This window comes from Pseudopipra pipra, chromosome 10, assembly GCF_036250125.1.
Source record: "Pseudopipra pipra isolate bDixPip1 chromosome 10, bDixPip1.hap1, whole genome shotgun sequence".
Lineage (NCBI taxonomy): Eukaryota > Metazoa > Chordata > Aves > Passeriformes > Pipridae > Pseudopipra > Pseudopipra pipra.
Window position 1 is genome coordinate 11,546,725 of NC_087558.1, and position 22,889 is coordinate 11,569,613.

General features: G+C 46.7%; 1 protein-coding gene across 5 annotated transcripts in view; it reads left to right on the forward strand.

Annotated features, from left to right (window-relative positions):
- Positions 1 to 22,889, forward strand: part of IL1RAP (interleukin 1 receptor accessory protein) — a 50,994-nt gene that overhangs the window by 6,645 nt on the left and 21,460 nt on the right. For all 5 annotated transcript variants that reach the window (XM_064666219.1, XM_064666222.1, XM_064666224.1 and 2 more), the window contains exon 2: positions 9,748 to 9,815. In XM_064666219.1, coding sequence (XP_064522289.1) covers positions 9,749 to 9,815 — 67 coding nt within the window. In that variant the 5' untranslated portion in view covers position 9,748. The remainder of the gene's footprint in view (positions 1 to 9,747; positions 9,816 to 22,889) is intronic.

The following is a 22,889-nucleotide window of genomic DNA, read 5'->3' on the forward strand; positions in this document are numbered from 1 at the left end:
TCATTAGAAAATACTGATTTTGACAGTAAGAGCCATGCAAATTCACTCTAATACAAATAATTGGATTTGTTCTCTTTGGAAATAGCTGCCTCCCCCCTCTTCCTTCAAGACACAGACAGTTTCCAGCCCTTGTTTCTAAGAAGGGGTCTTGGTAATGGGACAAGAATGTATGTGTTGCTGCCCAGCTGGCAGGCTGTGGAGGTCTTGAGGCCACCCAACCTCTATGAATGAACAGAGATGTGCTGCTGGATCCCAAAAGGTGTTGCTGTAATAAATTGTGCTGGTTTCATTTGAGCCGGACAGGATTGATGTGTTGGGGTGACTGAACGACACAACAAATCTAAGGCTCCACTGGAGTAACATCCCCACGGACTGGGTTTCCCCATATCCAGTCTCCTGAAAAAATAACTGCAGTCTAGTGCAATTTACCTTTCTCCACCTTCCTTGTTCTCTCTCATGTTGCTATGTGGAATTTAGGGAGGCTGTTTAATTCTGTCTTCTTGGGAGGTTGCACAAACATAGACACCCTGACTCAAGGTCATGGAGAGACGGAAATGTTTTTCTCCAGGCTTACTTTGTTTTTCTTTTCTCCCATTGCACAGAGGAGCTGCATCTTGCATTGCAGCAGTGCTGAATAGCCCTAGGTTGTGACTACCCAGGAAGGTAATGTTTCCCCCTTTATAAGCATTTTTCCCCCCTTGTCCAACAGGTGCAATGACTGTAGTTGCTGACACAAAGTGTCAAAGACCAGGAGGGAAACTCAACCGAGCTTTCTAAAGACACTTGGTGATTACTTCCTCTCAATGCAGAGAAGTGATCCAGCCCAGGGCCAGGGTCAGCACAGATTTCAGGATATTGAGACATCCACTTCCTGGCTTTGAAAGTGCTCAGAAATTAAAATTGTGGAGGCTTTTCAGATTTTTGGCCCTTCGCAGCAGGGTTTTAGTGCACAGCAGTATTTCCTTGTGTTGCTGCTCCTTGTAGCCTTTGGAAATGTCAGCAGCGAATGTATTGCCTTTTGTTTGTCATTCAGCTGGGGAAATGAATTCGTTGCCCTCATGAGATCAATCATATTCTCCCCAAATAATTAATATTGATGACAATCACAGCATACTGCTGCCTGCAGCTCCATCTCAGCCTTCGCACTGTGTACATGCTGTGGGTCAGAGAGCAGACTCTCAAAGAAGGCTCCAGGACTTAAAAATCAGGGTGGTGTTGTTTGAAGGTTGAATTTTGAGCTGCACTGCTGGAGTCAGTGCAGGCAGAGCCTGAGCAAGTTCCTTGTGATGGTGCAACTGAATATTTGCAGAAGGAAATGTTAGAGACATGGGGAGCAAATCCAGTACACATCACAGGGGAAGGATTATCTCATTCTGTCTCTCTTTACCTCCTCTTTTTTTTGTGTGTACCCGGCTTTTTCTAGTCCCCTTTGCAGAGTGCAGCTGTACTATGCTTACCAGGAAGGGGCAGTATGCAAAAGAAAGCTGCTCAAATAGTCACCAGGAGGGCCAAGTGGGTAGGCTGGGAATGTGGAGGGCTGGAAGGACCTCTGGAGAACTGTTTGTAAATGGGATGCTGTCCTGGGAGAGGCCAGAAGCTCCTGGGCTTTCTGTTTTAGTACTGCTTTAATTTTTGCCATGGATTGATGTGTAAAGTACACTTAGAACAGCCTGTGTGAGCTGCAGACAGGGATAGAAGCATCTCGATGTCTTATTCTTGTTTGCTTTTACGTATAAGGCTAAATGGGATTAAATTAACGTGATTAATATAAGTACCGGTGTGGAAATGCTGTGTGGCCCAAACTTGAAAAATTCATCTGACTTGCTTTTACCCTTGAATATGTTGCTTATCCCAGCATACCAAGAGTCACTTAAGGAGATCCTTCTCTTATGCTGCGGGGAAAGCTGGGTCTTCCCCACTGGCAACAGCATGGGCAAACCTGCTGCGGTGCTGGAGACATTGCAGGCTGCCTGAGGAATTTGTGGCACTTCTGGAAAGGGAAGTGAAGGAGTGATGATGTGCTCTGGAGCATGGTGGTGCTTAGAGGATTTTTACCTGCTGTGTCCCTCTCTGGAGGAACAAGAAGGGGAGGATGATGGCTGAATATAGAGCAGCCACCGTGGGAATCTGGTCTGCAAGCACTGAGGGCTGTAAGGGGAGGAGGTGAAATGAAGGAGCAGGTATATATCTGGCAGCAAGGCCTTGAATTTAGGAAAATAAACTCTTGGAGTGTTTTTTGAGACTGAGACCCTCTTGCAGGTAGTGCTGGGCAGGGCTGGGTATAGCCCCTGGTGTGATGGTGGGGATATGGAGTGAGCAGAGCAATGGCTGTGCCAGGCTGGACTTATGAGGAGATACCTCTCCTGGGAAAGCTGCTCTGGGGTTCAAGAGTTGCAGGCTGGTGGTGTGAAAGGCAGTAAACCCAGCTGATAAACCTGCTCGAATCTGCACTGTGTTCTCTGGATTTAGAAACTTGGGCAGAGCTAACTGGGGTTGCTGCTGTGCAATCTGTTGCACAATGTGGATGTGCTGCTGTGTCCACCACCGCAGTGGAACAACCTCTTAGGGAGGATATTGAAGCTGCTTACATTGAAAAACCATTAAAAAGGTCAGGAGGCAGAATGTGTAAATTAAATGCTCGTCAGATGTCTCCAGGTGCTCTGTGAGAACTAATTGGAATTTTTCCAACAAGGGAGGAATCTCACTCTGGATTCCTTAAGTCTTCTCAAGTCTTTGAGCTATGTTGATTACAGCTTTCTTTTTTTCTGTGTGAAGATTAGTTTATCAGTTTATTTTGTGGTAGTGCAATATGTGGGTATTTCTCAGAACTCTCCTTTCACTATAACATTGCCGTCCAAAATAGAAGCATTGTGTCTGGCTTCATGGAAGATCCCGGCTCTCTTTGAAGCTCTGTTGGAAACTTTTCATTCCCTGGCTATTCAGACTTAAAAAATAGACTATCTTGGCTGGATACCTTTTGCTTGAGCACAGAAGTGCTCTTGTAGCTTGGTGTTTGAACTGCTTGGTGGCCAGCATGTATGCATTTGTAGTCTGTGCTGTTTGATTTTATAGCTGTGGCTCTACCTGCCCCTCTTCAGCCCACTCCACAGATCTCTAGGTGGTAGCCCCAGCTGTTTATTTGTCTTGTCCAGGTGTGCATATTTTGTAGAGATGACAGATTACTGTGCTAGTTTATTTTTGATGTATGAAATGCAGCGTGCTCTGCCTCCTAAATAGCTGCCAGAATATAATCAGTGGCACCCTGGCTTCCAGCAGAGCAGTGTGTAAGATCTGTAGCATTTCTGCTTTGCCAAGCCCTGAGAGGACCCCAGGAGAACTGCAAAGAGAAGCAGGGTGTACTGAGTTTCTTTAGACATATTTTCAAGCCACCCCTGCCTTTCCACGTTTTTCCTTTTGAGAGGGAGAAAAATAGTTTCTTTATCTGAATTCTGATTATTAGTATTAAATCCGTTGAGCCAAAAGGACGCCAGGAGATGGTATCTAAATGTCAATAGCAAATCACAAATTCCTTGCCTGGCAATCGCTTCCGTGTCCCAAACATTGGCACTGGCAGAGGCAAATCTTACACTACCAAGGAAGCTCTCAGAAATGACTCACTGTGAATGAAAATCTCTGCAATTTTCCCCGAGCCTCTGAGCTTGAGGTGAGGCTGCTGCCTGCTCTGCCCTCAGGAGCTCTTGGTGCTTTTGGAGCATTGCTCATGCAATTTGTGCTGCTCTGTTGAGGGAGAAATAGCTTGGGACCACCTCCTGTGGTGACTCTGGGGTGGCACACTGCTGGGTTCATTCCTCCCCATGTCGGGGATTTAGTGAAAATTAGTTATTAAAAAGACATCAGACTGCAGCCCTTGGCCTGGATGGGCAGGCAGGAGGCCAGGTAGGGGCTGTGGTGGGTGACAGGCAAATGGAACAACCTCAGATGCCTGATGTCATGTCCTTGGCTGGCAATGAGCTGGCTGAGCCACTGACTGAGAAGACTGTTTCCAGATTTGTTTGTTGTGTGTTTGGTTTTATTTTTAGGGTTTTTTTCCCCCCTTCTCTTCAGGGTACTTGGTAGACCTTGGTGTAAAGGTGTGTGTGGGCACTGTATCTCTCCAGTGCTGGGAGCCAGTGTTTCCAGGTCCTGTGTTCAAGTGGCCAGCTCCGGCCAAGCAAGACAGAAGATGCTCTGTGCTAGTGAGAGAGGACACCTCTCACCAGGGCAACTTTGCATCTGACTCCCAGTAATTTATTTTTTTTTTCCCTCTACAAAAGTAGGTGTGTAATATCTGCTGTAATTCTAGTTGGTGAAAAACTTTCAGGCTGCTCAAATTGAAACGTTTCCTTTGGTTCTGATGACATAAATTACTTTTATAATAGAAACATTTCAGAACAAATTCCTTTCAGCCCGCTCTGCTGTCAGGCATGTGATAGCCTGGTGAGTGCAGCTACCCTGGCAGAAGTGGGACTTCAGTGTTGATCTTGCAGGTCCCTGCACATGCCTTGGATGTGTCACCATTAGATGTGCTGATTGGGTCACACTTATGGCTCCTGCGATATCCCTGATTGCCGGGCAGGCTTCAGCCCTGGTTGATTCCTGCTGAAATGTGCTGGCTGTTAGGGAGCTCCTGCCAAGATAAACTGGACTCCCTGCCCTTAGGGGAGATGCAAATGTTTTTCTGAGGACAGCATTGGGGGCCCTTTGGTCAGTGTGCCTGTGTTTGAAGTGATGAGTGTGGCGTAGCATGCACTAGAGCAGGGAAAGTGCTCCGAGCTGCTTATGGCTTTCATCATCAAATTGCTGCTTGATTCCTCCCCGTTCTGTTCCTGGAAGATGTCTGGGAATGCAAATTGTAATGAACGTGTTTATTCCTCCTGAGGAGTAATGGCTGGACTTCTGAACCCCGTCGCCTGTCTTTCTACCCCCATTCCCAGGGACTGCGGTGTAACATTCCGTTCCTCTGGGGGGCTGCCCATGGGACTGGCCAGCTCTCTGCAGGAGTGGCTCCGCTTTGGGCAGAGTGGAACTGCTGACACCACAGCAAAGGGTGGTGCCATGTAGTGCCCAAATGGCCTCCAGAGGAGGGGCAGGGCCAGCAAGACACTGCGCAAATCCCGGGTAAGTGGCACCGAGATGGTTTATGCTACAGTAGTTCCCCCTTTTGTCTGACTTACTCCTGCACGTACTGAAAAGCAAAAGTGTTTCCTGGAGGGCAGAAGGGCCTTTTCCCATTTTCCATTAGTGTTTTTGCTGTTACTTTTCTGCAGTTGCTTTTGCAGGCTGCCCTTTGTCTGCCTTTTGGATTCTTTGAATTTACTTGAACTGTACATTTATTTTTCCCCATAAGAAAACACAGCAGACTCATCGAGCAGCCTTCTCCAATGCTGCTGCATGAGGATGCAGAGACCCAGGGCTTGTGAGCACACTGTGATGTGGGAGCAGAGGAGCTGTGCCTCTCTCTTGAGCACCAGCCTGGCTCTGCAGCCCATCACTCAGCCTTCATCCTCAAGTCCATGTGGCTTAGAAACAAAGCATTTCCTAAGCCATCCCACCCTGGATTTTGCTAGCCTTCCTCTGTCTACATCCCATTTTTTGGGGCCAGTCCTATGCTCTCAAATGCTTCTGACTTTGGACAGAATTATAGAAAGAAAATAGTATGTAAAAGCTGCTCTGGCTGAAGTTATTTTTTTCCTCTTTCTGAAAGTGCTTTATTATAAATGCCCTTTCAGCCAGAGCACTTAGTGGCAAGGTTTTGAAGGGTGCTTTTGTTCTGCAGGCCATAGTGTGACTTCTTAGTGAAAAGCAGAAAACCTACCAGCCCTCCCTAGATGTCTGTGGTTAGGAGGGACAAAGGTACTTTCCTTGGAAAATGCAGCATTGTTCTGTAGAATTGGTACAGTGTCTTTGAGAATAGGTGTGCAGTAGTTACTTAGAGTGCAGCTCTCTTTGTTAATTATTTGACATCTATCTTGGGTTTTATAATTGTTTAGAAAGTGCATAGGCTTTATGGGGTCTGTGCTACTAAAGACAGGAGTGAATGATTCTTTGCTGAGGTCTGTTTGGAAAAGGTGTTTTATTAAAAGGTGTTTTATATGAAAATATTCATGTTTTTTTCTGACATAAATGCCACTTGTGACCAGTACTAAATGAAAAAAAAACCCACAAACCTTTCCACCCTCTTTGCTGTTAAGGAGACACTTCTGTGACTGTGTTTCTCCTCACCCCACTTTTCTTTGCTCCTCAGTAGAAAGAAGGTGAAAGTTTGAAGAAGAAAGCGCTCAGGGAACAATTTTTGATTTGAAACAAAGTGAACATATCAAGTAAGTTCCTTAAAAAAAATTCTAACAGTGGCTGTGATGGATCATTTTCCCCAACCACTCTATGAATTATTATTATTGAAATGTTAATTTATGGAGATATTAAGAACACCTCAGAGTATATTGGTCTCGTGAGAAGTTCCTGAAGTGCTGAGGATGTATCAGAGCTCTCCAGCTGTCTTCTGGCTGCTCTGATTGCCTGCTTCCTAGCTGTGATGTGATTTCTGAGCTGGTAAGCTCTTCTGCTCACTGATTTTATTCCTGGCTCCCTTTAGTGTTTGCTTTTATTTTTATTTGCTTTGGGTGGATGCAGTTGGGTGAACCCCTCTGCTGCCACCTGGGTTTGCACTCCCTGGCCTCTGGCTCCTTTGCTTGCAGCCAGAGATGCTGGTGTTTCAGCACAGTGCTACGGAATTGCATAAGAAGTTCATCAGACACCACTGGAATTGCACCATTTACAGGCAAAATGGCAACATGCTTTCTGATGTCACGAAACAAAGAAAGTTGAGAAAACTCTTCCCTTCCTGGCAAGACTGGGGTGGGTTGTAGTCCTGTGGTGTCAGGTTCTTAAGGGCATTGCAAAACCCACCCCCTCTCTCTGCAACTGGATGCAATGCCCTTCTGTGTGACAACAGGACTGCTGTGGGGAGACCTTTCTGTTTGGGGTAGATCACAGATTTGGGGCTATTTAAAGCAAAGCATCCCAGTGCTAGCAGCACTAGTACACAGAACCTATGTTAGTACAAACCATCAGATCCTGTGGCTTTGTTTTTTTGGGGTTTTAGGGGTTTTTTGAGTAATCGTGTGCCACAGGAATGGAGCTGGACTGCAGAAGCCATCCTGCCCTACTGTCCCCTTTATCTTCTTCACTGAGTATGTGAGCTCTCCATTTCTTTACCAAACAGAGAGTATCCTCTTCCTTTATCTCAGCTGGCAAATGCTGGCCCAGTCAGGGCATCCAGGAGGCTGCGACAGCTCCTCTTGACCAGCCCTTGACTCTGTATGTGTATCTTCCATGGACCCTTGCATTTTGTACACTGTGAGAGCAGCCAGGGCTGTGGTCAAGTGCATCCCTTTCCTGTAATGGAGAAATTGCTGCAATCTGACAGGCTCTGTGTCTGTCTGCCTTCACTGATAAGATCTCTGGAGAGCCTGGAACGAACCAGAAGTAAATCACTCTGTGTAAGGCTTCTGATTTTATAGCTCGGTAGAGCAAGAAGGAAGGATTTTCTTACTAGCAGAAAGAGCATGGAAATCTTGGACACCTTGCTTGTGGGAACAGAGACTTGGTGGCTCTTTGAGACAGTTGAAAGGAGCATGTTCCTGTGAACATAGCTAATGGATGTAAATATTAGCTCGCTGCAGAGTTCATGTATCACTGAGTGAAATGTAGTAGTTTATTTTGGCCTCGGGCCACATAAATGGCCTTGCTCTATACAAGATAAACTCATCCAAAGTCAGTAGTTGTTCCTGCATGCTTCAGGGCTGAATTCAGTCCGATTTGTGCAAAATGCAGGAGAGAATTATTGGAAAATAAGGGTGAGTTAGGACACGCCGTGCATTTAGCTAATGACAAATGGAGAGGGAATCACGAGGGATTTTTATTATGGGAATGATTCCCCGTCGCTGTTTACACCCCCTCTCTTCGAGCATCTAAATTACCAAAAGATCCTCAGTTCCTACCAGAAGTGCAGCATGTTGGTTCTCTCTGTCCGATCTGATGGTGTAAAGATGTTTTATTTTTCTTCAACATCTCTGGGGGGTGGGAGTACTGAATGCTGTTTCTTTTCTATGAATATTCTTAAGTAACATTGGGAGCTGGTTGTAGGTGGCATTGGAGAAGGGTTTGATTAGCAGCTGGTATTTCAGTTTGGAGGAAGGCAGTAGGGGATGACCAGCCCTCAGCTAAACCTCAGGGAAGAAGATTCACTTTCTTCCCTGCTTCTTGCCCATTTTTTAAAGTCTGATGGCTTCAGAGGCAATCTGCAGCCCTTCACATGGACTGTGCAGGGAAGAGCAGGCTTGCTCCGGATTTCCTTTGTCTCTTTGAGATGAGCCCAGCAGAAGGAAAGCATTGCACAAAGGCTTTTCAGATGTAAGCATTGAAAAGGAAGGATTCAATATCCGCTGCTGGGTTTTGAGAAGTACAGTTCACGTGTCCCATTCCTGTTAATCTCTGCAATCTGTGCAATCATAGGTGCTCTCTGCTTATGCTCAAAGCCCTTCTGTGTACTGCATATATTCTGGACAGGTTTATGAGGGACGTGTTTAAGGGAGCTCTGTGGCTTCTCTCCCCACACTTTTAACCCACCGTGATGGAACAGGTTTCCCTGTCATCTCGTAAGCACACTCCTGACAGTATCACCATGCTTGTTACTGCATCTGCCTGGCGGAGCTGAGATGCTTTGATGAAGTTCAGCCTTTTAACCATCTCTTCTCCCTTTGTGATCTGACAGCACCTAGGAATATCAAATGCGACCTTCACCCCGTTAATGAGAGCATCTAGTAGATGTCAGTTTTCATGACTACCAGCTTATAAATTGCATCCTGAAAAACCTAGAAACAGAGGGAGATTTAATTCCGGTGAGCGAGCAGCTCTGAGAGCTGAATGCCAGATACTGGAGCGGTCAGCCAGTGAAACTCTGGCAATGTACATTTATCTCAAATTACAGGAAATTGTGCTCTGTAGCAGGAATGGAAAAGTCTGGGATTGTTTTTTGCTTATCAAAGCTGCTTAGAAAGTATAAGCCTTTGTTCAAATCATTTCTGAAAAGCCTACAAACCTGATGCTTGTTTACTCCTGTGAGGTGGCTGTTCAAAGAAGGGTTTGACTGGAAAGGGCTGGTGAGGCCTTGTGTTGCCTCCACTGCCTGTAGGAGCAGAGTGAAGCAGTCAGGACTCTGGCAACCAGCCTCTTTGCAGGTCACCAACAGCAGACCTTGCCAGTTCGGACTGCACTGGTGTGGTTGTCCTGTTGAACCATCAAACACATATTCAGTGCAATTGTGCTTCAGCTGCCGCTCACCGTCGCAAGTGCTTCCTGCACTTGTTCTTAGAAATGAACCGAATGAGGTCTTGACAAAGGACCTTGGTGTTTTGGGAGTCAAAGGTCGGGATTTCTAGCCTGCAAGCACCTATTTTACTCCTTGTGCTTCCAGATACAGACTATTCCAGTGACTTGAATCAATGATCTGGGCTGTCCTCTTCAGAGCCATCACCTCCCAGGCTTGGCAAGCTGCCACAGGCAGAGCAATGCTGCCACGCAGATACTATTCTCAAGGCATCTTAATGAAATAAAAAAAGAACCTACCAGAATTAAAGGATCACTGGGTGGATGGCGGGATAAACACACACGCTCAGAGTTAAAAAATTGCCTGCAGTGATGAAACAGTGTCAAATAACCAGAAACTCTGTGTGCTTTGTCTCGCAGGATGAAGATGGTCAGTGTCCTGCTGGTTACACTCTGGCTGTCCATGGTCACCCTCAGCAGAGGCTCGGGTAAGGACATGGCATGCGATGGGTCTGCCTACTTACTGTGGGAAGAGCTGGCCTGAGGCCAGAGAATGAAACTGTCTGCAGCGAGTTTTAAGAATTTACAGCATTTCTGGATTAAAGGGTTGTGTGTAAAATGCTTCAGCAAAGTATTGAACACAATGCTAGTTCTGTGGGGTATTGTACAATGCTCATGTATGAAGGCTACAAGTGCGGTGTAAATGGGTGCATTAGCAAATAGCAGAAAGCACCACCTCGACCTAAAAGTGCTTTGTAAATTCAAGCTGCCCACTTGGTCAGTATCTTTATTCCCCTTCTGTGAGGCATGAAACCAGGGCTTGGCACGTGGTGTTGACTTGTCACTGAGTTGCAAGCAGGACTCAGACTTGAACCTGAACTCTGCTATTCCTGGTTGGATCCGGAGGGGGTTGAGATTCGGCTCTCCAATTCTGACTCATGCCTCAGCAATGCAAGGGGAGAGGGGAACTTGTGGAGTAAGAGGAGCTCTGATACCCGTCTCACTGAGTCACTTTCCTGACAGGAAATATGTTGTCATGCTCGCAGCTCCTCTGGCACACGTTCAGCCCAGCTCTTCTGAAGAGGCAGATTGTGCATGTCTCGGCTCCGGACTTCCTATTTGGGGGCGGAAGGAGACAGCATGATTTACAGGAGGCGAGTGGAAAGGGGGAGGGAGGAAAGAACAGGCACTGGTTTTGTGGGGGGAAATGCTCAGAAATAAGGGCTGTGCAGAGGATTGACAAGCCTCCCCCATGAACCTTTGTCCCTCTGCAGCAAGGGACAAACAAGAAGTTATAATATCCTGAGCAGATGAACAGCTCTTGTGTCATTCCCTCTTGGACTGTACTGAATTATCATGGCCGAATCCACATCATGCACTTCAGCAAGGTTCATCACAGAGGCTGGGAGGCTTTTCTCCTCCTTGGGCTGCCCAAGGGCTGCAGACATTCACAGTAGGCTGTGGTCTTTGGTAGGGGATGTCCCATCCTGGCTGACAGGGACTGGGTGGAAGTGGTGAGCAATGAGGAAGCAGCAAAGGAGAAAGAATATACAGCCCGGGTCTCCTCTGCTAAGCCCCAAGTAGCAGGAGCACCAGGGGAAGGAGGGATTCAGTGACATGGATCTTTGCTGCTCGCTGGGAAAATCCCTGCTTTGCATGTGATTCTGGACATGCTGTTCTACTCTCCACCAACGCAATATCCTCCTCCTGCTGAGGCAGCATTATGACACCCCACGTGCAGTCATCTTGGGCTTTTTCAGAAATGGGAGGTATGTGCAACTGAACCAGGATTGCCCAGGAAATGTTAGAGCTACCCTAAAAGCTGATACAGTCATCTGGGAGCCGTGAAAATGAGCACCCTGGCATTTGGGAAACACAGGCTCATGCCAATGGATCTGGCAGAACCAGAACCCTCCATGCATTTTTGTAGGGTGTCTAGTACTATTTAAATATTCCTCCTTCAGCAGAGGTTTTCTGTACAGGATGCTCAGAGCCCTTGTAGAGCGCTGCAAGAACATAAGTGTCAAAGGGTGATGCATGAGACACGTGATCAGTTAAAATATGTCTCTCCTGCAAATCCAATGCAGTATATGCATTTAATTATCTGGAGGTCTGTGGTGTCAGACACACTCTTCAGTTCAGAGCTTGCTTTTTATGCCATGGCCATCATAAACCAGTTTGGGCTGTCAAAATGTCTTCTGTTATTCATGATGGGCCTGGATGGCTGTTTGTAGATGGATGGAGGGGCAGCTGTTTGTGCAGCCCTCTGTTACACTGTGGGGTTTCCTGAGGCTGGCACCAAAAGGCGACTGGTGCTCGTTTCACCCTTGCAAAGTTGTAAATACAGAGCAGTATGGGAGACCAGACTTGCTCTGGTAATGTTGCAGCATTTGGGCTTGCTTTTTCTTTCAGGAGCAGGAAGCATGGGTGGGGGGACCAGAGCTGAGGTTATCTGGAGTGAATGCAGAAGGGCTGTACCCAGTCTACAGCTGCCCTGGTGATCGCCTAACACCAAGCAAGGCCATGGCGATGGGTAGCTCTCAGTGAGGAACCTGGCTCCTGGGATATTTAACATGTGTAACTTGGTAGGGATTTGTCATTTCAGATGAATATCTTTCTGTGCTTTGACTATTAAGTCATGTAATGCTGTATTGTCGGGACCAGCTCTCTCTCCAGCCAAGGCTGGACTGAGGAAGGCTGGAGGCAGGGACAGGAGTCCTTCTGTGGTTTGTTGCCACTTTTCTGCCTCTGCCATTCTTACTGGTGGAGCAGTGTGGTCAACAACACTGACCAGAGACTGCCCAAGCCAGGGGTACCGGTTCTGCTGAGTCCCAGGCTCTGTGAGCTTGCAGGGGAGATGAGGAGCCAACACTTGCTAAATTTCAGCTTTAAAATACCAGCACTGCTCTGGCTGTGATGCAAGCAGCCTTTCCATCCAGTTCAGCCAGTACTGCTGACAGTCTCCCTGGCAATGTGTCAGAAAGCTTCAGCACTGTGCTTTACCCTGCTTCTTACTGGAGAGACAAATCCATAAACTTTATTTCCCCCCCAGATTTCGCCTACAGCACTGTGGCTCTAAACATCTGTTCTTTGGGCTCTGCTGTTTCTGCTGCGTGTGGAGGCTGGTGCTGCAACAAAATCACTTGCCGGAAGGGAGGTGCAAACTGTACGAGGAAAGAAATGTGATCTGAGTAGTGTAGAGTAAAAGATGTGGAGTCTGAGACTGAATTGGTGCCTGAGTCTTCTATTCACTCATACTGTATGCGAGGGTAGATCTTTTCTGGTCTTGAGAGTGTACATGATCTGCAGTGCCTGGGTTTGAATTCCTTACTTGTGACCTTTGGCATAGTGTTTGCAATGGTGTTTGGGGTCTTTTGCTTTAATTGCCTAGCTAAGCCATCCCTAAGTTGGAAATGAGGCTCCCCACTTGTGTTGTAGAATGCTTAGTGAACCCAATGTTCTGATATCCAGAGAAGGATTGCAAAAACCAATGGACCCAGTTCTGGTCTTAAAATTATTTCTTTGGCACTACTGAAGTCATATAAATATACACTGGCTTAAAAGAGATGAAAAAGCAGTTGGACAAAGAACAGTGTGAATACAGAATAATGTTGTGTTCTTATTTCTGAACAAAGCTAGCTGATGTTAGATACCGGCTTATGTAGAAGATATAGCTGTAGTTGTTCCATTTTCCTCTCTCTGCTAACCAGGCTGCTCTCTTACTCTCCAAGAATTCTCAGCTTTTGCAGGGAGAGGGTTGGGGAGGGGATGGTGGTTAGGAGTATTGTCTTAGGGAATTGCAAAAGCAGAAGAATATTGCTGCCATGAGAGGAGGAGCAGCCTCATGCTGATTATCTGAAGGACATGTATAAAGTGTTAACAGGTACCTGCTGTGCATAAATAGTGCTTTGGTGGGAGGAATCCTCGTGTTTGCATAGGAATGCCTCTGATAGCTCCCTTGGGGAACTATCAGACTCTCAGACAGGCTGTGTGGTAGGATGAGCCGAGAACTGGGGCTAGCTTCTACCCAGAATGACACCCCAGCATGGCAGGCAGTGGCTGTAAGGCAGCCAGGAGCTTCTGTCCTGGGAGCTTTATTTCAGGCTCTGCTGTTATTTGCTGGATTGTGAGCATGTCTTTTACACTCCCTGATATCAGAGGCTTTCAGGCACTGGTTTTGTCCACTCTGAAGTTGGCTCCAAGGTGCCAGATGTCACCAGTGATTCTCGATTCAGGTGGTGACTGGAGCAGAGAACTTGCAGCTTCAGAGAGAAAGAAACAGAGGTCAGGCTCCAGAGGTCAGAGCTGCCACCTGAGCCGTCTCTCCCAAGGGCCGATCTGCGCTCCGTGTCTGTGTCGCACTGAGCAGAGAGGCAGAGCAGTTGCTGATGGCCGGGGGAAATTTGCAGATTAATAAATTACTGTCTGTAAAACACTTTGAAGATGGAAAGCCCTGTGCAGCTCCTCAGGATTATTACTATATAACTCTTATTCTACTGATGGGGTTCCAGTGGCCTTATTTTCTGTATGATTTGTGACAGCCCCAGAAGCTGAGAAGCTTATTTTGGTGTGTAAAGTCAGAAGAAAAATAGATTAAACTGCATTATTGTTTTCTAAAGAGACTAAATCCCTCCCCCATCATCTTCTCTTGGGATTTCCTGACTTCCTCCTACTCTTCCAATCTCAGCCTCTTGCTGTCCTAATTTAGGACATGATTTTATAACCATCCATACCCATCTGTGAGTTACTGTCATTGTAGAAGTTTATGGCACTTGGGGGCATGAAGTTATTCGACACCGAGGGTGTTGAAAGGTGCCCAGCCCTGAAGTGGATGAAGATAAAACCTGCAGAGCAGAGCTAACCTGGGTGCAGACATGTAAGTGCAGCTGCCAGCCTCCCTCTGCACCAGCCACAGTTGTGCCCTCTGAGGAGATAAGACCTCAGTCTGCTTCTTGTCAGCTGAGGAAATAGGTTGTGAGGGGTGAGTTTTGTGCAGGCGTCAACATGATGTGACCTATCTGCATTGAAGTGCAGAAATGTGTGGAGGAAGGCAGCCCTTTTTGAGTGTGTTGCTGATTTGGTATTGAATAGTCACTTTTGCTCCTTTGTGTGTATCAAATAGAGCATCAGGGGACATCGGGATCCTGTCTCCTACCCACCTTATCCATCATGTCCCTCTCCCACAGCTGCACAGTTGTGTTTTATTGCACAGAAGTGACTCTGCTGGGCTTGTAGACCCTTGCAGTGCATTTTACTGCCTGCTGTGTTTTTTCAGTTTCCATCCTTGCCAGAGGACAGTTGCTGCAGCACCTTTGTAATGCCCACATCCCTGTGGATGGACAGTACAGAATCCTTGACTCTGTTTTAAAGCAGGCAACAGAGCACCTGGCTAAACACAGTAACTAGGCTGCATGGGTTGGCAGAGCCAGGAATTTAGCCTGGACCTTGTCAAGCCCCAGCTTGGTGTCTCAGGCACACAAAAGAGCCCCTGCCAGCTTGAGCACAGCTCAGTGGTGATGCTAATCGGGTAAACCCCCTTTTCATGCTGCCTCTCCTACAGATGAGTTTGCAATGGGGTGTTCTGTTTCCTGTATTTCTCCTCCTCCCATGCTGCTCTTCTTTGCTTCACACAAAAATTTTCTCAATGAAGTGGAATGGAAAGTAGCTATTTGCTCCTCTTATCCTTCAGGGAAGCAGTTCATACCCCTACCTTTATCGTTTTGACCTCAAATTTAAAGAAAGCCTTCAGGAAAATGTATCAAGCTTGCTAGAGGGATCTGAATATAATTTTTTTTTTTTTTGGCCCAGTTGCTGGAGGTAACCAAAATACTCTGTGCCACATACAGTAAACAGCTTTATGCACAGATAGAGAGTGAAGGCATAAAGCTCACTGTGGAGGAGTTTTAAAAGACACAAATAACTACCCCATGTTACAGGCTGTGCTTGATGAGATAAGGCGATTCAGAGTCAGAAGCTCTGGGCTCCATACAGTTTTTTGAATGTCATGCCTTGGCTGCTTCCTCTGAAGTCAACAGAAGTTTATGCAGTCAGCTTGTTTTTCATTAATTTGGCAGAGAGACAGGCTGTCACACCTGTTTAAACTAGACTTTCAGGGTCTAAAGTTAATCAACCACAATGTACAAGTGCTTTTTGAAATGATGAGCCGTTCTGCAACAGAAAGCACTTTTTCTTCTCCCTTTCTCAGCTGTCCTGCCTATTTAAATGATAAAAGCACTTGGGAGGGAGAGACTCCATCCTTGTGTGCAGCATCCGGAGGAGCTACTTTTGTGGGGTCATCACAGCTCAGTGGCAAAACAGGATGGATATGGTGAGACCTGGGAGAAGTGCAAGACCATGTTGCCAGTGCCATCACAGCAGAATCACATGGATGGGGCTGGGCTGTGATAGGAGGTTTCTGCCAGGACCACTTCCACTTACTTGTTCTGCTGGAGAGGCAGTGGGAGAAAGGCAGTGAGGTTATGACAAGTCTTTTTTGATGTGTTTCCACTGGATGTCAGATTATGAATTTCTGCAGAGTTCACACAGCTTCTAGGCCGAGCCTCCAAGGCAGCTATGACCTCAAGGCAGTTGAGCTGTGACCAGTTTTTAGTCAGTCTCTGACCACTGTCACTGCTGCAGAAATAGTGGGAGCAAATGATGAGAGCTAGCTGATCTTGGCTATGTCTAACCTAGTTTTGTGTCATTCCCACCAATTTCAGTGTGTTTGGCTCTGTGCCTCTTCTCCCAGTTAAGGGCAGATCTCATTTGTTTTGTTCCATGCTTCTCTTCCTCCACTGTGTTGGATGGTCAGATGGGATACAGGCAGCATAGGGAACACTGCCCCACTCAGCTGCTGAGCAGAGAACACAGCCAGGGAGCATGGTGTGGTTTTGTGCAGGGTGGGTGTGTGAAAGGAAAACTGCGGTAGAAGAGAGGGTGCTCCTGGCACTGGCATAAATGGAAGGCACACCCACGTGTGATGGTGGCCACAGCTGGTACCTCCTGTGCCCACAGTGCAGCTCCTCCGTTCAGCCTGGCTTCCTCTGCTTCCTTCTCACTGACTGAGCTTGAAAGATGGTGGGGAGGAAAATTTTTTTTTTAAGGTAGTAGTGATTAATTCTTAATCGCTTTGCGTGATCAGCTGTTTCTGCCTTATTGATGCTGATTCGTGCATCGAGCTAACCACTGGCCTTGCTCTACTCCCCAGGTGGAGGCTGACTCATACCAGCTTTGCTTTAAGATAATGCAGCAGGGGCAGACAAAGAAAGTAGGAAGCTGTTGAGATAGGGCCCAGCAGCGTGAGCTTGTAGCCCAAAAAGCCAGTTGTTCCCCGGGTCACATCAGAAACAGTGTGGCCAGCAGGTCAAGGGAGGTGATTCTTCCTCTCTACTTGGCTCTTGAGGGACCCCACCTGCAGTGCTGTGTCCAGCTCTGGGGTCCCCAACACAAGAATGTTGGAGCAGGTCCGAAGGAGGGCACAAAGATGATCTGAGAGCTGGACCACCTCTCCAGCTGAGAGAGTTGGGGCTGTTCAGCCTGGAGAAGAAAAGGCTCTGAGGAAACCATAGAGTCCCTTCCAGTACATAAAGGGACTACAAGAAAGCTGGAGAGGGACTTTTCATGAGGCCATGTAGCGATAGGACAAGGAGTAATGGCTTTAAGCTGAAGGAGGGTAGGTTTAGATTAGGTATTAGGAAGAAATTCTTCACTGTAAGGGTGGTGAGGCACTGGAACAGGATGCCCAGAAAAGCTGTGGAAACTCCATCCAAGGAAATATTCAAAACCAGGTAGGATGGGGCTTTGACCAGCCTGGTCTAGTGGATGGTGTTCCTGGCAGCGAGGTTGGAACTGGATGATTTTTAAGGTCCTTTTGAACCCAAACCATTCTGTGATAATGCAGCCCCATCTGATGCTGCAGCTGAAGTGGTGTGGAGGACAGGGGTCATTCAGTTGGCAGCATTGATGGCTTCGTGTCCTGCACAGTCCCAGTCTGCGTACAAGGCAGGCCCCCTCCCAAAATTAGAGATGATTATGAAGGGCACATCAATTTGGCAAATGACAGGGTAATTTGTGCCAGCATGATAGATGACCTCTCATAAGGATGGCTCTTTACTATTTCTTCATAGAAATTTTAACTAAGAGAACCTTTGCTTGTAGCCCTATGGGAGGGAAGGGATGGAGGTGGTGTGGAGCTCGTAGAGTTTTCATGATTGAGATTTTTCTTTTAAATAGAAGTACTTAAAATGTCTGCACAAAAGTGCCAAACTGTGGACAAAATTTAACAGCATTTCTTGATGTGGCTTTACTCTCTTTTTTTTTTGGTTTGTTTTTTTTTTTAATCCAGTTTGTCTTTTCTTGAAAAATCTAAACAGCTGAACCAATTTCATCTCTGTTTTGAGAGTGTGAATTCTTGTAATAGGGGCTGCAGGTGCATCTCAGGTGTTTGTATTCACACAGGAGCTCTGTTCCGAAGCTTGGAGAAGAGGAGGCTCAGGGATGACCTTATCACTCTCTACAACTCCCTGAGAGGAGGTTGTAGCCAGGCAAGCATTGGCCTCTTCTCCCAGGCAACCAGTGACCAGAAGAGAGGACATGGCGTCAAGCTGCATCATGGGAGGTTTAGGCTGGACATTAGGAGGAATTTCTTCACAGAAGGAGTGTTTAGACATTGGAATGGACTGCCCAGGGAGATGGTAGAGTCACCATCCCTGGAGGTATTTAAGGAAAGACTGGCCACGGTACTTAGTGCCGTGGTCTAGTTGTCATGGTGTTCTGTCATAGGTTGGACTTGATGATCTCAGAGGTCTTTTCCAACCTAATTGGTTCTGTGATTCTGTGAAGAGGCTAAATCAGTGCAGTAAGTGAAAGGCTGGGAAAGGTTTCCAGAAATGTCTGTTTTCACCTTTATGCAGCCGAGCGGTGTTATTTTTTTCCCTCTAATTTTCTACTTTGCCTCTGAAGAAGCCTCTTTCTTCAGCTTTGTTTGGCTTCTGAGGAGTCTGTTTTGGGATACCTGGTGTTGAAGAGCATCATAGCATCAGATTCAGAAATGGGACAAATCTGTCAGTTTCTGTAAGAGAAGCAGTTTCTATCCCTTGTATCAGGAGTAGACACCCCTATGAACACAGCTTGCAGCGTACAGTCCAAGCAAGGAAGATGCTTGGAGTTAGCTTTGCCAGTTCACCTTGTTCCCAGTGTGCATTAAGGAGGAGTGCAACAGCCTGCTCATATCTTTATGTCAGGGCACGTGATTTCAAGATAGGCATCCTTACCCTCAGCCTTCTGCCTGCACTTTATCTTTTAATGCTGGAGAGGCAGGAGTGTTCCTTCTACCATTCAGCCTCCCTCCACCCTGTATAATCCTCATCCCTTTTCCAAAGCAGGGCTGTGCAAGCAGGAACATTTCTTGCCTTTTTCCTGCATTGTCTGTCACAGGTAGGTATTATGGGTCATAGGCTGCCCTGCTGTGTGATTGCAGAGCATTCAGCAGTAAGAGGGGTCAGTTGAGGCATCTGCAGTGCACCTCATTGGTAATGAGAACGAGGTGGTTTCTTTCAAAAGTGTTTTGCAGAGGTGTTTCTAGGAAGATGCATCTGTGGGATGGTGTATTTTTAGAGAATTTTATTGTGTCCCTCAGGTATGTGTGTAGTGCTCCATTTGCTGCAGCATGGAAGGGACCATGGAGTTACCTATAGTTCCATCTCCGTGCTGGTTTCTATTTGTTAGCAAACCTCTGAAGTCACAACATGAATGCTGATCCCACTTGATTTAATCAGGAGCTGCTCTTAACTCCAGCAGCTGTTTTGTGCAGGAAATGTTTCGAGAGAGAAGAAATTTGCTTCCTAGGCTTAGCCAGTGAAAACAAGTGTGAGTTGCTGCAAATGGGCACAGCACCGTAGAAGTTAGTGCTGTTTCTCACAATGAGAACTGGATCCTTGGATCTTCTTTCTGCAGTGCTCCCTCAAATATCATTACTGGAGTCAGGATATATCAATGTGTGTGTATATGGATTTTTTTTCATAGTGGTAGCTGCTTTATGCCAGTGAAGGGTCACTGTGAAGTCATGCCATTTTTTACAGGCTATCTCCAGTTCAGTCTGACATCCAAGTAGCTGCATACTGATGTTAGCAGCAAATAGGCTCTGAATATCCAATAGAGCTTAAAATAGTGGAAGGGACACAAAATGTTGCAGGGAGCTGTTGGATACAATAAAATTATAGCAATAATAATGTGAGTATCCCCTCTGTACATGTGTGTGGAGTGCAGCCAGCTGTCTGGGTTTGATCTCTGCTGGGGTCTGCTGTAGAAGTGCCCCCACAGCAGAGGTTGCTATTTGGCACGGGGAGAAGAGCACCCTCACAGCTGGGGAGCAAGAGGCTCACAAAGGGGTGTGTGAGGGATGCCCTGCAGTCCTCAGGGCATCTGCCTGTTATGTCAGGTAGAGCCCAGCTATCTTGGTCATAAAACACCCCAAAAAGTAGAAATAGCAGTACTGCTGTCAGCACAGCACAGGGAGAAGGGAAGCTGTGCAAAGGACCACTGCTTCTGTCCTTGGTGTTTTGTGTCTGAAGGAGCTCCTGCTGCAGCCTGGGGTGTTTCTTCCATCTCTGCTGTAAGTGATGGGTCATGGCATTGCTCCCTGAGCCCTCAGAGCCGTGCTTGGTGTCTTTGCCCTGGCAGCCAGGAGGAATCCTTGCCAGCCAGGTGGCATACACAGCCTGTGATCTCACACTGCACGGCTGCTCCTGTGGTCTGGGTGTAACTGTTCAGTACCAGCACAGTTATATGCTGGTTTTGGGGTTCAGCTCAGAGCTTTCAGCACTCCAGGTAAGGGCACGTGGGGAGCCTTAGCACTGGCTCTTTGCTGTGACAGTGTTCCTGAAGCCAGGCTAATTAGCCAGCTCTGAGGCAAAATCTCCAGGTATAGCTCTTATAGTAAAACAATAACAGTCACTTCTTCCTGAGCCAAGAAGAAAAGGCCTGTGCATTGCTTTTGAGAAATGTAGGAAGAAAAAAAATAAAATAGTTGTATTTATTTTCGATAACTCATTCAGGTAGAATGGGTAAGTAGTTTTACAGTGCTGATTTATGGTCTGTTGCAAAATGCAAGAGCTGCTCATGATTGCAAATTTCATTGATCCTGACTCTAAGAATTTCAGTACTGTAATGTTTTATATAGTTTTCTCCCTCCCCAGTCCTGCCATTTGAAATAATAAGGACAGTTTGCCTTTATGCAGCCCAAGAGAAGATAGCAAAGTCAGGTGCCAGGAAGAGAACCCAGGTATCCTGATTTACAGACCCAGGTTTGCTCCTTCCAGAGGGAGAGCCTTTCTTTACAAACAAAAAGCCCCCTCTCCATGAGTAGCAATCCATGCTTTATCATGCAGTTAGCAGACAGTCTCTGCAGACTCATTTGTCTCATTACCACTGTATGGACACTTGCCCATACCTAATCCAGTAGCTTGACCCCTCCAGCATAAAGCAGCATACTGGTTCCAGTTGGCCTTGATCATGGCGGTGACTGGCAACCATACACCTTCCCATGGTATAAGGCTTCCAACAATGGTTTCGTCTGTCAGAATGAACCTTGGCTCTGGCTGTGGTAGCAGCCATAATGTGTGATGCTGTCTTGGTTTAACTACAAGATGTTCGGGAGGTGAGACCTCTAATGAGAGGTCGGTCCCTGGGGAAGAGGCTCCAAGGGTCAGCAGTGCTCCAGTGAGCAAAATCCCAGGTACCAAGAGAGGGTGAGTTCTGGGGCACACCTGTTTTTATCTTGTCTCTCAAGTTCCCAGAATGCTTCACTTCAGGGACCCACCTTTTCAGCAGGTCCCAAGATGCTGGGGACGGTCTTTCCGTGATTCAGCTCGGATAGGGGGGTGGGCAGTCCCTCATGCTCTAAATTACATGATGGTATGAAAAAAAATCACTAAAAATCTTTCCCATTTAACTAAAACTACAACAGATACTGTGCGGTTGTGAAAGACGTTTTTTAGATAATAAGCTATGGCACTCTCCAACCACTTAGGTTTGGGGTTCCTACAGGCAAATATTTGTGTTCTGGGTAGCTTCACTGCCTCTTCCTAGCCCAATTCGTTCTCTTCCTCCAGAAGTAGCACTCTGTCATATGGGTGTTCAGAATACCACAGGAGGAGCAGTGCAGCTTGCATTTACATTTATGTGCAAACTCGCCAGAAAACATTTCTATTCTTACTGGCCCAGATTCCTCCTCCCCATGACTAACCATTGCTGAGCCACAGGAGTTAGCATCGCTGCCTTTAAGTGCTGCGGGCCTATCTTCTCAAAGGTTTATCACTTTGCTTTTTTTAATTAAGTATGAATTTGGGGCCAAGCTACATCCCACTGTCTACTTAAGGAAGAATAAATGCCAGAAATCCTGCTTTGGGCCTGTGAAGTCAGTTCAGAAGAATTCAGAAGAATTTGGCTCAAAGAGCATATTGTATTCTGTTTTTCCTTTTGGTCTGAGTTCTTCTAATATCTGCAAATGGGAGAGGCTTTACAGTGTCGTCTCTGGTAAGCCTGTGATGTGCTGAGACACTGCTCCCAGGGACTGCTGCAGGCAGCACACCCCTCTCCTGTTTGACTCATTTTGGGTTCTCAGACGTCAGGCTGCCCTAGCAAATGCCTCTCAGCAGCTACAAGAGATGCACTGGGAAGCGTGCCATGCTGTGCTCTGCCTCGTCAGCGTGGGGAGACAGGAGATGCACTGACAGCAGCTTCTCTATGTGTCTCAGTTGGTGCCGACAGTGCAGGTTGCTCTCAGGTTTGCTGACACCCTGGTACCGTGCTCTGCTTGCACTGACTCCCTTCCTGACTGGACATCCTGATGGGTAGGAGGAACTGAATGGAAAGGACTACCCAGAAGGAAGTTGGTTTTGAACTGTGCTTTTGTCCTGAAACTATTTGCTAATGAGAAGAATAAATTCTTTAAAGAAATAATTTAAAAAAAAGGCACTGTACAGCTTTTTCTCATGTTGGCCAATTTCTGTGTCACTCCAAGTCTGCTGTGAGCCACACTGAACCTGTTGAACTGTGATTGGGGAATTGCACCTGGACGTTGCCTGGGAATTTTCAAGAGAACCTGCTGCTGCATCCTCCATACTGTCTCTTCTGCCCCTCAGCCTCCCTTCTTAAACTTCACTATAAACAGTTGCTCTGTGTCACTTATTAGTGCTTGTACTCTTTATGTTACCATAGTGTGCACAGGGGTCACATGAATCCATCACAGAAAAGACAGTTCTTGCTCTTGGAACCCACAGTCCAACTTCTTCTGTCAGGGGCAGTGACCCATAGCTCTAGGGGAGGGTTGATGTTTGTGTTGGGTTTTTTACTTTTTCCCCCCCTCTTATTTTAACACGTCTATTTCCATCTTCCCTACCGTTCTGTATGGATGCACACACACCTCTGGCATTGCTTTCATCTAAACTTTATCTTCCCACATAAGATTTTTGTGTTACATTTTCTTGAAGCTCTCTAGGAAGCCTGGTTTTGTGCAGGAATATCCTATTCTGTTGTCCTGATGAGAGATAAGTAGCTTGGAA